Source organism: Motacilla alba, chromosome 5 (assembly GCF_015832195.1).
Source record: "Motacilla alba alba isolate MOTALB_02 chromosome 5, Motacilla_alba_V1.0_pri, whole genome shotgun sequence".
In the NCBI taxonomy this organism is placed as follows: Eukaryota; Metazoa; Chordata; class Aves; order Passeriformes; family Motacillidae; genus Motacilla; species Motacilla alba.
The window spans coordinates 35,358,007-35,371,398 of NC_052020.1; the positions used below are offsets into that span (position 1 = coordinate 35,358,007).

At 38.2% G+C, this 13,392-nt stretch overlaps 1 protein-coding gene across 10 annotated transcripts in view; it reads right to left on the reverse strand.

Annotated features, from left to right (window-relative positions):
* Positions 1-12,146, reverse strand: part of HECTD1 (HECT domain E3 ubiquitin protein ligase 1) — a 60,202-nt gene extending 48,056 nt beyond the window's left edge. For all 10 annotated transcript variants that reach the window (XM_038138503.1, XM_038138498.1, XM_038138494.1 and 7 more), the window contains exons 1-2: positions 11,981-12,146; positions 9,681-9,956 (exon numbers count right to left, since the gene is read on the reverse strand). In XM_038138503.1, the coding sequence (XP_037994431.1) occupies positions 9,681-9,820 (140 nt within the window). In that variant the 5' untranslated portion in view covers positions 9,821-9,956; positions 11,981-12,146. The remainder of the gene's footprint in view (positions 1-9,680; positions 9,957-11,980) is intronic.
* Positions 12,147-13,392: the final 1,246 nt, after the last annotated feature.

Sequence of the window (13,392 nt, forward strand, 5' to 3'; positions counted from 1 at the left end):
GTATGCATCATTTTTACACCACAATTCCAAGGTAAATCCTTACTGGCTTTCTTAGGCAGTTCAAAACTGATCAAAAGGAAAAACTGCTTCAAATATTGGCTGAGGAACATTAGCACCATATAGTAATATAGACCTTATTTCTGTTCCAACTAAGGCTATGCTCAGAACTAAAATGTATTTAGACAGGTAGTAAAACAAAGCATTCCAGGAGTGTCCACTGGACTCACCTTTAGAAAACAGTCTACATGAGAAAAACAAGCCTGTCAAGACTTCCTGGGACATAAGGGAAACTGAGATCAAAGCTACAGCAGTGAATAAACTGATATGACAAGATAGCAACCAATGGTCAGCTTCTAGTACACTTCCATCTACTGACAAATGATGCTTTTGATTTCCAAGAGAAAAATACACCAATAAACCTGCCATTATTGCAAGCATCAACACCCACTAAGGAGAAAAAAAGGCTAAGTGCATAATTTCTAAACCATCTCAGTATCAAAACCGGGTTTACATGTGGCTTTTATCCAGACCATATATTAACTAAAAGTAGTATCTCAGAAAGTCTCAAGAAAAAAAATAAACTATGACAGAAAAATTCCTAAAGTTGTAGGCGAATAATCACTGTTCACAATTAGCTATTTGCAGTGAAACAAGCAAAAAGATGGCGAGTTCTCTTTAATACAGAAAAAGTTATTCTTTATTTGTGTTTATTCTTTTAAGTAAGAAAATAATGGCAAAAAGGCACCTCTGAATTTCAGGTTCCTATTCAGGCCCTTCTTCTAGTAAACATGAAAATGAAAGGAAAATATTTTTAGACTTTTATTTCTAGGGAGCTGTATTAATACCACATTAGGCACTTCCTGAAGTGCTTCAAATGTGTATTTTAGAAGAGTGATTAGGGACTACTTAGTGAATTAATGAGGTCACTCTGTGTTATTCCTTAGTGAAAGACCGACTTCAAGTTAATGAGGTTACTCTACAACCCACACTAGAGCTCTTGCTAATTACTTTAAGTCCTGCAGCTCTCAATGTCCACTCAACTTTATTCCTGTACTTCCAGGAGAAGAGCTGCTGTTAGTTACTATCTTCCAAATTTTCCACCCACCATGTTTCAAAGATCTTGCTGAAAGATAAGTTTGTCCAAAACAGGTAATATTCCTCATCAATATTTCCCCCATCTATATTATGATACATTAAGATTAGGGTGCTAGAGCATTCTCTGTTTCCTGTACTGACATCAAGAATTAAACCACATTAAAAAGTGCTGATTCTGTATAATTTATATTTAAATAAATATAGTCATAGTTTCTGTCTTAAAATTTGTAAAAAAACATAAAACACAAATTCTTTAATATGCATTCTTTCTCTGCAAAAAATATACTTGACCTAAAAATATTTTCTAAATATCATAATCATCCTGATGTCAAGAAAGACTAAGAAAATTTGTCAGTATAATTATATTACTACAGAATTTACAGCACTATAATCAGCATAACTCCATATGCTGACATACTTCTGAACATTTACTCACACACCCACCTCTTTAGGAACTGAAATATCCACACGGATACAAAATTCTTAAATAGCTACAGTAGTAAGCTCCTGCCAGTGCTAATCCCTTAAACTCTAATGAAGTGACTCAGCTGATTTTACAGCTTGCAAATGTAAAAAGATACTAAGGAAGTAAAAATAGGTACTGTAAACTCATTTCTGTAATTACATTTCATATTTTAATGCACTTAAAATTGTTAGCTAAAACAGAAACAATAATAGTGAAGACTACACTATTGCCATGCTTAAAAAAAAAAAACTTAACAAAGGAAAAAAGACCAGTTCAGTTCATCCCCAAAACAGTTAACAACTACTGCTAGCATTAGGGTGTGTTACTCAATTCCAAAGTAACCGCTGGATTCAGTTGATGTGGAGCCCCCAGCATGTGACAAAGCCTTCAGCGAAGCTGCCTGGTCCAAGACATGTGACTTGTGGCAGAAAACCAAGCTCAGCTGCCTGCCAGCAATAGCTGGATCCTTAATGCATACCATCTGCTGAGACCAGTTAAAAGTGGGAAAACAAGGAATTATATGTGTCTACACTACTTAGTATATAATAATTTTAAATAAAAACTAAAATACTTAAGTTAACTCTCATTAGTAACAGTTTTTGAAGAAAAATATACCAGATAAACTTTTACAACAACACATCACACAACATCTGAAACTTTTAAGAACACCGTGCACAACTGATTTTTCTTAAAGCAAAAGTAGTTTCAACTCATTTTTGGTTAATCATTGTTTTTCCTTTCTTTAATTCTTTCTATGGGAAGAGATCTCAGACTTTCCCTTCACTGTTCTTTCACTGGAAGACTGCTTTGTTTTCACATATGAACCAAAACCAACAGCGATCCAGACCATCCACAAGAGAACCCACACACCTGCACTGCCTGTACGTACTCTTCTGGATTCATTTCCAAAACACATTTTGCACTGTTTTCATATAACACTGTTACAATACAAATGAAGTCCAGAAAATACCACTCATGTATAAGACTTTAGACACACCATACTGTATTTTAAATGTACATGGAAAAGGCAAAAAATTAACTGACAATTTAGGAACTTTTCCCAGAATTACAAAACATTAAAACTTGCACAACTCTGAATCCCTACTCTTAATTGCAACCACAGCCCAGGCCAATAAAATTAAACTGGAGAATTAACAATTCCATCCTGTATTCATTCCAGTAGAAATTCCACTTTAAAAATTAAAAGAAATTAGAAGAAATTAACTTAGAATTAAAATTTGACATTTAAAAAAAACTTTCAGACTTTCTTTTATCTAAATAAATGACAGAGCTGAACTCTCTTCTGAGAGTTCATTATTAGGCAGGAAGACAATTAGTATTGGACATTTAGTATTCAACAACACATTCAGTAAATATCAGTTGTGTAAAATGAAAAATAAGAAAAATCCATATGAGGAAACAGCTTCCACTGGATAAGTAATTTCTGTATTTCTAAATAAATTATCATTTGCTTTATTCCTGAATTTATAAAGGACATGTTAGGATGCCTTTATAATTTTTCAGCATCTTATAAAAGCTATACCATACCTCAGGGTAATAATTCCACATGTTTGTTCTCCAATCTCCAGCATTTTGTAAATATTTTACAGACTCTTAGTCCACAATAGCTGAATAAATTAAAGAATGTGAAACTACAGGTCTTTCTGCCTATGATTTCCATTAGTAGCAATCTCAGTTGTGCAAACAGATAATGCTTTGCGTACCTATTACATCTGTCAACGTTTCAAAAGGAAATAAGCAATTTAAACAAAAAGTATGATTTTGTATGTGTGCCTAAACATGCACATCTAACCACTAGCTTCTTTTGGATTCTCAGGTGCTCAAAAAAAAAAGAACTGACTTACACAAGAAAACTTCCACTTCCCTATTAGCAATCTACTTAACATCTGTGCTATCTATAACTCTTCTTAAGAGGCCAATATTAAAAATCACTTGACCAATAGTCATGCAAGAAAGGAACCCTATAATTTGAAATTCCTGTAACATCTTTTATTGGTCTCATTCAATCTGTTAGGAGCTGACACTTTCAGAAGGTCGTTAACCTGATGCCTTAACATCCTGCACCCATCTTTTGCACAGTATTCACAACAATCACTTCAGTTTAATCTCACATACAAAATTCTGAACAAAACAAAGAATACTTGAAGATATCACTAGGAAAAAACAATTTAAATGCCAGACTAGTAAATAGCGACATTGCGATGAGCTGTCTGGAATACCCAGAGACACGGGCTCATTTAAACAAAATGTGTTTTAACACACACAAACGACAAGTTACAGATCTTAGTCTAGGTGATACATCAAGCCATATCTAAGCAGCAAGCACTCATATCCTTAAAAGCAACTCTGAAGACAGATAACTGAAACCACGCTTCCTGTACAAAGTTTTGGAAACATCTAACACAACTTGGCATGTTTAACTGTTAACAGCAAGTCAAAGGCACTACTATAAACAGCACGGATGAAGACAACACTGGAAAGTATTTCTGAAGAACTTGTAAACTGAAGAACTAGAGAAGGGGAGGAAGATCAAGAGCTGATGAAATCTTTGTCTGCAGGTACATTTACAGTAAGAGCAGGCTTTTAATCTACACAGGACAAGGTGAGCTGACTGCTGTCTACAGAATTCATCAGACTGGCCAATTCTTACAGAAAAGAGTAAGTAAATTTCAATGACAAAGACAACTTAGGCAGCAGATCTAATAGCAAAAGAGAGGGTAAAATTAGGTAGGATGCCCTTTCAGAAGCATTAGCTGCACATTATGCCTGTATCAAACAAGGTGCTCAATCCAGTAATAACCATATAAAATATAAGGGCCATGAGAGAAGAGAAGGTGTCAATTTATAGTTAATCTTCCCTTCTGACCTTTGCCACCTTCAAGATTCTCAAAATAACTGGACACGGTTAATTAATCTCCACAATACCAATGACAATGAGGCCACAATTCCTATTTTACAAAGAACAACCAGAAAGACATTAGTATTTTAAAATTCTTCTAACTGAAAAAGAGAGAAAACCAAAAACAACAACAACAACAAAACAGCTCTAAAATCAGGAATTATTCTAAACATTATGTTGCAACAAGATTGGAAAAATACAGAACACACCCCTACTTCCATCTCAGAAAACCACTCTATAGGATGCTGAAGATCCCACTGTATTGGAGGCCACAGAGTAAATTACTGCTATTTCACTGCTGCCATACCCTCTGCCTTCATTAAAAGAAAAAAAGCTTAGTAGGAATCACACGAGACTTGCCACTGTAAAGCTTATAAAATTTCACTTAGGAGAGATGTCTGCATTAGTGCAAACCAATAATTCACTAAGAACATATGCTTTGCATTGTTTAAAATAATGAAAACTGTAGTCTATTGTTGATAGCAATACTTACTCTAATTTACTCACTACTGCACTCCAGCACAAAAGCGTAACAATGATCTGACTTTATTTTTTCTTTAAAAATAACAAAACAAGCAAATCTCTAAGACACAAAACATGAAACCACCTTGATACCAATAAAGCTGCTCTCTCAGCCTGTTAGTTTTTCCGTAACTGTCAGACCTATTAAAGGGCACTTTACTGTCTGAATTACAAAGATGCTTTGTAAATGCAGCCCAGATTGTACACATATTCCTGAAAACCAGCACTTTGGATTTCTATCCCTATCTGTAAAAGAATTTTTTTTGTCCATATATCTAATTTAGATTTACTGCAGTTTTGCAATCCTGATAAAGCAGGAGAATATAGTTTTAAGCAGGTGGAGGTAAAGCCAAACTGTTACACATTACTCTAACAGTCTCACTAGCTCACATCAGCAGTCTTTGGTCCACTAAAATTTCTTCTTATACTTGCTAGCAAATACAATATAAAGATATACACTTCTTCCCTAATGAATAGATATTTTGAAAAGAAAGAGGTTCAGTGTGAATTAAACATATTTGATCTAAAAAATAAACTGAAAGGATTTCTATTTTACATATTAGAACCTTAATATATGACCCTTCATACAATTTGTTTGTATTTGTCGAATGAGCTGATAACTCCTGATAATTTTTTGCTTACAAATCTGTTAATGCCAAATATACAGAGGTAACTTACAGAACAGCCAAACAGGAAGATGGTTTTCTCCTTCTGAGCACTAATAAGGCCTATTTCATCTGCTGTAAAAAAGGTTTTAAGCAGGTCTTACTTCGTTATACCAGTGCCTTAATCTACAAATTTTCAATGTAACTAATTGCTAAGTTTTACTCCGACAGACAGCAACAGAAAGCCCATTCAGAAGAGCTCTAATTTTATTTCATTAAAAAAGTGAAACAATCATACGAGGTAAAAAAAGAATAAATTGAAACATCTATGCAGAAAAGAGCTACATTAATAATGTGAGATTGCAACTAAGAGCCTCTACATACATTTAAACTGTTAATGGTAATTTAAAAGACAAAAAAAACACCCATCATTTCAATTAAGTTTGTATTAAATGGATTCTTTAAACTCCTGTTCAAGTGGATTTAATAGCACACAGTTTAACTACAATTTGGGACTAACACTTATAATCACAACAGTTTTGCTGTTTTACTCCAACTAAACTACTTAACAAAACCATTCCTCCTCATTCATTAAGTTTCTGTAGTTCAAGTTAGTGGCTTTTGTTGCTGGTAAAATGTTAGCCATTCTTCATGACAACTGACTAGCAGAGTCTGTGACTCATAATCACCAGAAGATGAATATGCCACTGATTTATTAATGTTAACATATGACTAACTTCCAAAATCATTTAATTGGATGTAATATGTAAATCTGGGAAGAATTAAAGAAACATCAATTATTTGGCAGCACTACCTGTCAATCAGCTGCATACCCCAAAATCTGCTGTGATGCTGCTAGAACTCTGCAAGAACATTATGAAATACACCATCCTGCACATGTGCCTGCTTCCAGCTTGGAGCTGACCTGAAACACTAGTTTTAATATACATTACTCTTGTACCAAAGCAAATGATTACTTTTATTATTCGCTATATCATTTCCTTCAGAACATGTCTGCAAGGAACTCTTGCAAAAATGAAGTGCAAGATTCTGAATTCAACATTTCAATACCTTTTTTTTCCGTTCAACTTTGTGCTTTCTTGGCTAAACAAGATTGTATATTGTGCTTAACTCCTTAAGAAAGCAGTATGGAAACTGTGTTGTGGTTTTAGAGATGGTGCATAGCATTCATGTCAATACTTCTAATGTGGTCGTGTTTCAGTTTTGCCAGTCCTCACCACACACAGCTTTCAATCACCAGATGTACTTCACTAAAATGATGGGCTTTTTCTTAGCTTACATCACAAAAGCAAATAATTTCTTATGTAAAAGTGGAGTAATACTTAATATTTAAAGTTACTTGAACTAAGCTGTGAAAAACATCCCATTTCATTCTCCAAGAAACGGACTGTTTTAAAAGTCCATCTCAAAGTTGCTGAGTTTCATAGATGAAAAATTTTCTTTAAGGTTTTGTCAACATATAACTAACACAAATGAACAATTCCAAGATCTTCAAATAACATGCGCACAGCATCCAAAAACTTGGAAATGCTGTTCTTACTTAGTAGAAAAAAAAAAAATTTGTAAAGTCTAGAGACTGGTTTTCGATCCAACAGAAAAATACATCCATATTCTAGATCAGGCATGCTGAAAATATTTGCAAGATTAGTTCCTGAAAAAAGAGTTTAGCAGCCCTTCTGTCACACAGTACATCTCCTATTTCAGCAAGCAGCAATTTCTTTAGAAAACAAGCTGGAAAAGAACTATAAAATATTATCCATTATTATTTTATTTATACCCTCTCAGCACATGACAATTTTCACTACTTGAACTGTCATCTGGAAAGATTTTAAAAATACTTTTCAAGATATCATCTGTTTCTTACAGAGTTCCAAAATAAAGTCACCTTGAAATGCAGGCACACATAAGCACACGAGACAATCACTGAGAAGTTCTCCACTGAAGACTGTATACCTTTCTCTGCTTCTCCCATATTTCCAGTTATGCAGTTCCACCTCCAGTGCTCATCAGACACCTCCCTATATGCTGTAACTCACTGTAACAGCACAAAACTAACAACCTTCTTCAGCAGGTTCAAAGAGCAGCTTGTACATGCAGAGAATTAGGAGTCCAGTAAGCCCTGACAGTGGCAGGAAGAAGAGTATGGTTGGGCGGAATAAAAAGGGTGGGTGATAAATGGGAAGAAGGTAATGATCTGCCATGCCAGCTCACCAGATACCATGGTACCAGATCACATACTTCAGTATATTCACAGAGCCAATAAAAAGTAGCAGTTTCAACATTACTGCAAAATCACTTCAACAGGCAGAGAACTTTGGTAACTTCTTCCCCTACTTACATTTCATTCTCTTCTTTTTAAGGAAAACTTACAAGTGCAAAAGAAACAGAGAACTTACAACACCAGTAAAATTACACTATACCAACACTCAAAAGAAAAATTAAAATGCCAAATGGCATTTTAAATATTTCTTCTTTCAGACATAAATAATTTTAAAACCACAACAGTGCAATAACAGAGCGTTCATTATATACACTTTAAGAAAAAAAAAACCACTTGGACTATTTAATTCATTTATATTGAAATAAAAGTCTGTTCTAAATAAGATGCATAAAACCCACAATTGGTTTGTATTTCTTAAAGTTGACATTTCATTCCTGACTCTAAAATATCCAGAAGATAACCTTAAAAATGCTTATGCCTAGTTCTACACCAGTATAGAACAGAATATCCTGAAACAGGCAGTTCACCCTGATTAATCAGAAAAATTCATTCTTTACTACCAAGTTTTCTTCTAAAAGGGGGAATTCTGAGGCTCCCCCTGTATCAGCAGTATGAGGATAGACAGGGAACTTGAATGGATCTCACTACAGTAAGGCTCTTCAAGTCAAAAGAACAGAGCTTACCCGTAAGCTCACCAAGGCAAAGAACAGGCAGCTTCAGCTTCTAAAGCACTGTACAAAATTGTGCTCAATGCTCTGCAGCTACTACAAATCCAAATTTTAGAGGTGTATGAATTTTACATATCCTGTAATAAATACAGTCAGGAGACAGATTTTGAGAGGTAAGTCTGAAAACTGTTTCCTTCTGAGCTACAAAACTAAACAGTGTAACAGACAGCTACCTTCTCAAGTGCTTCTAAATCCATACTCCTAAAAAGCAGGATGTATCTCAAAAACACTAGCCATATTTTATTATGAAAACAAAGTGAGAGCAATGAAAAAAAACCATGGGAAGGAAGAGAGGCAAGAGCATGGAAATCAGAACTGAAGAAACCAACTAAAAAAGTAAAAGTTGTGATTGCTTACACTTTTGCCACCTTTTCCAGACTAGTGGCAAAGTAGTATAACACAAGCACAGCAACACTCAAGTAACAGAAGTGATTATATCAGCATTTTGTGCTGTGAGAAATATAAAAAGGATTGAGTGCAGGGATTGTGCTTTATGACATGTGCAAATGAAGCTGAGAAGGAGGATGGCATGAACAGCAACGTGCCCCAAAGGAGGGGCAAAATATTTGTGTGAACATTGGTTATTGTTTGTGATTTCTGCTTGAACTTGCAGAACTCAAAAAAACCTACTATATCCCTTGATAAAAGTACTGTGGCAGTATGAATGCTTAAATATATCTAGGTGATAGTTACACTCCTAGTGAAAAAAAAGTTTTTTTCTACCAAAACAAACCAAAACCAAAACAAAACACACAAAAAACCAAAAATACAACCACCCACCCCAAAAAGAAGAAACAAAAGAAAAACCAACACCCACACACACACAAATCCACATCATTTAATTTAAAGAAATGTAATAAGAGTTGCAATCAGCTCCTGTGACAGAACAGGCACTGTGTATCACCCCAACAACACTACATGTTTAATCAGACAACGGCACTTCACATGACATTAACAGAAACACTTGATTTCAGTGATCTAAACTGAAGTTCAGTTTGTAAAAACATTTTTGAGGCTGAAAGTTTCTAGGAATGTTAAATATTACATTCAGCTGCAGAAAGGGGAAAATAACATTCCATAAACAAAAGCCAGAAGTACTTACGTTTCAAAACAGCGATCCACGTTGTCTGACATCAGAAGCAGCATGCAGAGCTGTTCCAGTGCTATTAGCTGCATATCCCTTTCATCCCCCTGCCCCATCTGCAGCCATTCCAGCAACGTGTCTGGATCCACATCTGCCATGGTTTTTTATTAAAAAAAAAGCCGCCTCCACTTCAATTAAAAAGTACCAAAAATATCCTTTAATTGTAGAAGCCAGACTAACTTCAGCACAATTAATTTCTCTCTTCAGTCAGTCTCGTGCTTTTGCAGTTTTCACCTGGCAAGAAAAAGTAAAAAAAGTAATCACCACCACAACCTTGTCATTGAACTTTCCGTATTTCCTCCTCTGTAAAACATATTGCATATGTCTGGGATGAAATTAAGGAAATTTTCACATATCTTATCAGCAAGTGGGGTTTTCTTCAAGCTTTATAAGCAGGTAAATAGTAAAGAGTTTGTTCTGTTTTGAGGATAACTCAAAATTAAAGCTAGAAAAATTGTGTTTAACCCTTTTGTGTATTCTTAAAGATAAGAGAAAGAAAGTGATGTCTTGCCCATTCCCCTCCTTTGATAACACTTTATTATAAAGTGTTCAGCTTTATGACAGATACATTACCTCCTCATGAAAATATAGAAAGATAATGAATTTCACATTTTAAGTAGAAATCCATAAATTAAAAAATTGAGATGTACAATTACAGACTTTCAGAAACCTTCAGAAACCTTTTAAAAGTTCGAATCCTTCATCTTTTAAAACAACATTCAAACACAAGGAAAACAGGCTTTTTATGTCAAAGGATAAAAAAAGACAACATAAAAGTCACTTCCATTTTCAAGAGTTAGGGGTTTCTTGGGTTATTTGGGGACTTTTTGGAAAAAAAGTCATAGCTTTCAAAAAAATCCAGTGCATAATTCCAATAATACACATACATATAAGGAAAACATTATTTGCTGGCCCAATGACATAGTTGTACATGGAAACTAAAGACCAAAAAAGTCCCCTTGCCTAAACTTTGTGTTTAACAAACAGTCAAATTCACTTCCCTTGCCTAAAAACACCGCAAACATGACAATTTTCATATAAAACCTAATGGGTTACAAACCAATCTCTCCAAATTAGGCATACAAGAAAAATAATACTCTTTCAAAACACAGCTTAGAGAAGAAGAACTAGTTTATCAAACTCATAGGTAAACACAACGTGCTGGACAGTATCCCCACAAACAGAGGGGAGGTGATGTGGGAGGAAGAAGCTTGATCTGGACAAAGTCTGCCTACTTGTTTACTTGCAGCTAATGAGTTAATAGTTAAAAAATAACCCCATCAAGGGCATGTCTACAAAAGGGAATCAGAAATTAGTATTATATGAAGAAACACACACTGAATCAGCTCTTTCACAATAGCTTCAAACTCAAAGATGTTACAGAAGTATAGCAGTAGGGGTTTTATATAATTTAGGACCATAATATTACAGATCGCTCAACTACTGCTTACCAGTTATATATTTGATATTATCTTACTCTAAAAAGTAATCTAATATTAGTAAACTGGTTTTCTGTGTTTTAAACACTGCCTATGATTCTCCAAGATGTTTACAGACTGCATTTCCTGCTCTAATCCTACATAAAACCACTTTCAGACAGTAACCAAGTGGGATCGTATTATAAGTATTCTACCTCTCCTTAACACGACTAAATCGTTATTTCCGGGAGCGGAGAGATGAGCGATAGCGAGAGAAACAAGAAAATTAAGAGACAGCGAAAGTGGGGTAAGTTCAACTCAGGCACCTGCTGTTCTCACATCCCAGACGGGCTGTACAGGAGCCACCGCGCAGAACACGGAGCGCGGCGAGCGGCCGGGACCCGCGGGCGAGCCGCCCCAGAGCAGGGGCCAGGCCGCAGCCCAACTCACCCCGCGCCGCCCGGGCCTGCTCGCACACCCCGGGCGGGCCCCGGGCCCGCGCGGCGCTCTGGGCCCCTTCCCCACACGGCGCCGCCCGGGGCAGGGGAGGCACCGCCTCCACCTCCTAGCCGCCCCCGCACGGGGCACCCGGTGGCGTGAGGGGCTCCCCGGCAGCGCCGCCCCGCGCTGCCCGCGGCCCCTCGCACAGACTTTCCGGCACCCGCCGCCTCCCCCCGCCGCAGCTCCGGCCCGCTCCCTCCCGGCCCGACAGGCCCGGGCAGCGACGCTCGAGTTCCCGGCGAGCCGCAGGCCGCGCAGGGTGACCCGGCCTGGCTGCTCGGGAAAGGCGCCGTCTCCCAGCGCGGGCCGGAGAGGCCCCGCGCCACCCCCGCCGCTCACCTCAGCCTCCCGCAGCCTCCTCGCCGGAGCCGAGTCCTCCTCAGCGCCACGCCGAGACCGGAGCAGCGGCGCGGCGGCGGCGGCAGCCCGAGCCCCGCGGCAGGCGGCGGCCAGCGGCATCCATGGCGCTCCGCCCGCTGCGGGGTGGGCGGGCGCGGCAGGAGCCGCGCTCGGGGCGGAGCTGAGGCGGCCGAGCGGCCGCTGGGGGCGCTGCGGGAGCCGCCGCGGAGAAAGGGCCGCTCCCGCGGGCCCGCTCCGCCCCGCGCCGCCGCTGCGGAACTGCGAGGCAGGCCGGGGGAGCCCCAGTCGCGGCCTGCCCGGCGAACGGCCCTCCCCGGCCAGGAGGGTGGCCTTCCTCTGGCTGCATGGGGCTTTTTTTGTTGTTGTTTTTTTTTTTTTAATCGTTTACAGGTCATTTTATATCTTGTCATATTCTGGTTATTTACTTCAATATAATATTCTTTACACTTACGGCGGGGCTTACACTTTTCAGGGGCCACTCTCGAAAACACTTTGATCCCCCTCCCAAACCTCCATTAAAAGGGATCCGGTGAGCGGATTTGAGCGTCGCAGTGCTGGGTCTTAGAGAGCAAAGGTTTTACTTTGCTCTTACCGAGCAGTGAGTTTGAAGTGCTGCAACTACGCCGTGTAGCTTGAAACACCTTTTGCAGTAGAGTGGTCCGCTGCGATACGTGCTGCAAGGTACTGTGCAACTGCTTTGCACATGATTAAAAGACAAAGGAAGTAAACTGCTAAAAATTTAAAATGAGGGGTTTTCAAAATAATTTCATTCTCTGTAGTATGACATGTTTTGCAAAGGAATTTAAGCCTATTAATATAAGTACAGTAAATAAGATTATTGTACATTTGAATGTCACTCCTACCTGCATCATAGACATTTCCTGTAATTAGGAGGCTAAAACTACACACTGAACAAAAAGGCAATAGCAAGCATGTTTGGTTAAAACTTGCTGAATGCTGACATTTTTATTGGTCAATGTTGTAATAACACGTCTAGAAAGTGTTATCTTTATTGGTGCAGGTTTTATTCAGAACACAAGAGTAATAGTTCTTATGTCTCTGTTTCTGATCTCTAAGGCAGCTTAGCCTTTCTGTCTTACCATATTACATCTCTGGTAACTGCAACTTGTTCCAGCTCAGCTGAGACTTACATACGTATCCTTTGCCTGTGCTTGTCCTTCAGAGGTCAGGAAGACTTCAGATATGCTTAAAGTTAAGGACACAAGGCAGTAGAAGGACTGAGTCTACAGTCTTCTAATTTAGAAACTTGGGTCTTCTTTAACTTTTCACCAGTGCAGAAGCAGCAGAATTAGGCCAGGCTTATGAGACCTGCATCTGCTAAGTGACCTTGCTCCTGTTGCATGATGCTACAACAGTTGCCTTTGCTTTTT